Source organism: Varroa jacobsoni, unplaced genomic scaffold (genome assembly GCF_002532875.2).
Source record: "Varroa jacobsoni isolate VJ856 unplaced genomic scaffold, vjacob_1.0 contig00429, whole genome shotgun sequence".
Lineage (NCBI taxonomy): Eukaryota > Metazoa > Arthropoda > Arachnida > Mesostigmata > Varroidae > Varroa > Varroa jacobsoni.
Genome location: NW_019214464.1, coordinates 152,272 through 155,561, shown reverse-complemented (window position 1 = coordinate 155,561; position 3,290 = coordinate 152,272). Strand labels below are relative to the sequence as shown.

At 45.9% G+C, this 3,290-nt stretch overlaps 1 protein-coding gene across 2 annotated transcripts; it reads right to left on the bottom strand.

Moving 5' to 3' along the window:
* Positions 1-375: 375 nt before the first annotated feature.
* LOC111271216 (phenoloxidase-activating factor 2) lies at positions 376-3,070 on the bottom strand. 2 transcript variants are annotated; one of them, XM_022851880.2, is made up of 2 exons: positions 2,751-3,070; positions 376-2,261 (listed from the first exon to the last, which is right to left on the bottom strand). In XM_022851880.2, the coding sequence occupies exon 2, from the start codon at positions 2,074-2,076 to the stop codon at positions 742-744; it is 1,335 nt and encodes a 444-aa protein (XP_022707615.1). In that variant the 5' UTR covers positions 2,077-2,261; positions 2,751-3,070; the 3' UTR covers positions 376-741. The 2 variants fall into 2 exon arrangements, with proteins under 2 accessions (XP_022707615.1, XP_022707616.1); XM_022851881.2 differs by having other exon boundaries at positions 2,771-3,070.
* Between the last annotated feature and the right edge of the window lie 220 nt (positions 3,071-3,290).

The following is a 3,290-nucleotide window of genomic DNA, read 5'->3' as shown; positions in this document are numbered from 1 at the left end:
AGATGGAGTCATCACGTAAAACGTGTAGTTTAGGAAACAGTTGTCGTTTAGGACAGCACAACAAAAGTGACAAAAAAAAAACAGAATCACTTTACGGAAACTTAAGGCCCGGCCGGCGGCACTCTGTTGGTATAGAACGTCTCTGCTACTGACGCATTGATCTATCTAAATAAAACCTATAATGTTGGTTTTGAACCAAACGATAATAAGTCTTTTCCATATAAATAGATAAAAATAGATATTTGATAGGCTTCAAATCGTTGACACCATTTAGATATGTAGAAGTACTTCTTAGGTCTAATACGAGCAGCTGTAGACTCGTTAGAAATCAGGAACTCATGAATACATACTTATGATATTATACACAAAACACTATTTATAAAGTTCATTTTTTTTCAATTAATATTTATTATTATCCGCAGTAATACCAACATTGTTATTATCAAATATTATGTATATTTCACTATTTGAGGGCTACAGCTCTTGTCATATCTACATCGATGAAAAAACCCGCTCCTTAAGGAAAACAATGTGTTCGCTCTAAAATAACCATAATAATAATAAGGAACAGGTAACACTTTAAGCCTCGTTATTGGTTTCTCCGTCTTGTTTCGTCCATTCCTTCGCTCGATTGTAATTTGTTTTGTTACAGAAGCTAGCATCAGTGAGGTGCGAAACACACATGTTCGCTTTCTTTGTGCTCAGTTTGTCGTAATGCGGCACTAGAAATCTGGATATATGCTAGGGGTTGAAAGACGAGATGGGTTTTCCAGTCACTTCGGCAATCCAGTCTAAGTAACGCGTAACACGCACGTAAACGCCGGGAACGTCCCTCGAACCACAATCAATACCCCACGAGACGAGGCCGGCCAGCGCGTACCGACCGTCATGACGATAGCATGATAGGGGACCCCCACCATCACCTTTGCACGAATCTTCACCTTCTTGACTTCCAGCACAAATGAAACCCTCGAACAGCTTAAAGTAAGGTCCGAGTCGTGTCCGTCGAAGCTTCTGCTGGCAGTTAACGTTCTCGATAACAGGCACTTTGACCTCTTTCATGATATTCGAATAGCTTCCACTACGGTAGGAGTTCTTACCCCAGCCAGTCACGATACAGTCATGGCCCTCGTATGATTCGCCTGGATTGGGTAGGCAAATAGGCTGAATATGCGGTTGGAATTGTATGGGACCGTCCACTTCGAGTACGGCAATATCGTTCCAAAGGGAAGCGTTGCGGAAGTTAGGGTGGATGATAATATTCTTGACGAGGTAGTCGGCATGGCGGTAGAATTCGACTTCGCTCTTTGTGTCCCACTCTCCGAGACGTACCACCAAAGGTATGCCCGAAGCCTGTGACTTGTATACACAATGGGCCACAGTAAGGACGTGACGACTGCTGATTAGGGTACCTCCACACTCAAAGTGAACTTGTCCATTTATGTTCTTTAGAACAGCCGCTTGCCAAGGCCATTCACCAAACTCTGCTTCCCCTTTGGCATGCTTCTGTAGGATCCGACTGTTGAGTCCGTTGTCATTACGTATACCGCATGAAAAAGTAATGTCGCTCGTTTCGTGAGCTCCCCTAGGTTCCTTGCAGCATAGTTGATCAATCCCGGGGCAGTTCTCGTCACCACCGAGCAGACCATCGAGCGGAATCTCATTCTGGGGTGGGCTTTTAGTTCGTGCATCGAGAATCCCTGACCCGTCATCATTGATGTGCCCCTGGGTGCATTGGTAGAATGGCACACAAATACACTGACCAGGAGGAACATCATCAGGTGCTGGGGGATCCTTCTGTACACCTCCATTTTGAATCGGGCCTAGATTTGGTAACATGCCACCTTGGTTGTATGGATCATTGGGATTATCCCGCCTCTGTTCAATCGGAGTTGCTATGCTGGGTACATTTTGTCCGAAATATTGTTGTTGACCAAATCCACTGCCATAAAAATATTGTCCAACAACTGGTCTCTCGGTACTTTGAGTTTCCCGAAACGTGAAACTCTGTCCGACTGCGACACTAAGAACTATGCTCCCAAGCAAAACGCAGCTGTAGTCACTGAAGGTCTTCATAGCACAGTAATCGGGTGCGAAGTGATTAACTAAACAACACCAGGTTTTACTCACAAAATAACAGCTTTTTTTTCAGATACAACGGCCTCCTCCACGCCGCTATGCGAACTGATCGAAATTGATTGATCAACGTTTGGTGGCCGGCTGGGCCGTCACCCAGCGTCGTTCGCGTCGAGTGCGCGTCTCTGCAAAATAAAAGAAAAATCAGCGAAGAATAGCAAAGTCAACAATTGCGTCGCTTCACACCCCACCGATGCTCTACTACCGCTCCTGTCATAATAGGCCACTGTAAACGACTGCTACTGATGAAGGCAGCTTGAAATGAAGTTCGCGCCTGTACATAACATATACAGCGGTTACGTCATATTTACTCAACACTAATACTGCTCTTACGGGACGCGTGCAGGCGTCTGCTTTATAAACCAACACGGTTAGAAATACGAGGGGTGTTAACCAATCCAAGTTCAGTCCCAGTCAACAGGTCAGAATGTCCGGCCGCAGTCATATTATACAATAAAGGATAGATCAAACGCTAAGCAGCCAGAAAAGCAGCGGCCATCAAATCACATCGACTTGATACGAAACAAAAGATGCTATCTCGGCAATTCTTCTAAACGACGCTCCACGACCATATTTACGTCTGCCAACAGGCCAACCAACACATGCCAACATACATATATATATAGACACACACAGACGCCACTAAATCAGTTGGTTTTTCTTGTCGGGTCCGTCAACTGGATACGATGCAATCGTGACGATTCTGGGTATTGTAAGGGCAACTCTGCCAGAAAAGATGCCCTGTGAAAAAGTGGCGCTGATTCGACGGTGCAAAGCCGAGAGCCGGCTGGCCAGCGTCCGTGCCGCACCGGGTGATGAGGACCGGAGCTGCGATAAACGACACAAGACGCGAGAGAGGGTATAAAGGACCCAAACGTGTTTTCCTTGCGCGGCAGCAGCATCCGCCGCGGAGTAAAATTGTATGCACGCAAAACGAACGAGCATCTAACATCAAAAAACGCAACCATTAGAAGAACGGCAATGAACGCCTAACGTCATGACGTCACGCACCACTGTAGGGGACCGCTGTAGCGATCACGACAACTGCAGCGTCAAAAGTGGAAAATCAAGAAAGCCGGTTGACAGAAGAGTACGGTTCGCCGCTTGAAATAATTGAGGACTAAGCCTTAACGACGCGCACCGTCTAGTAGAGT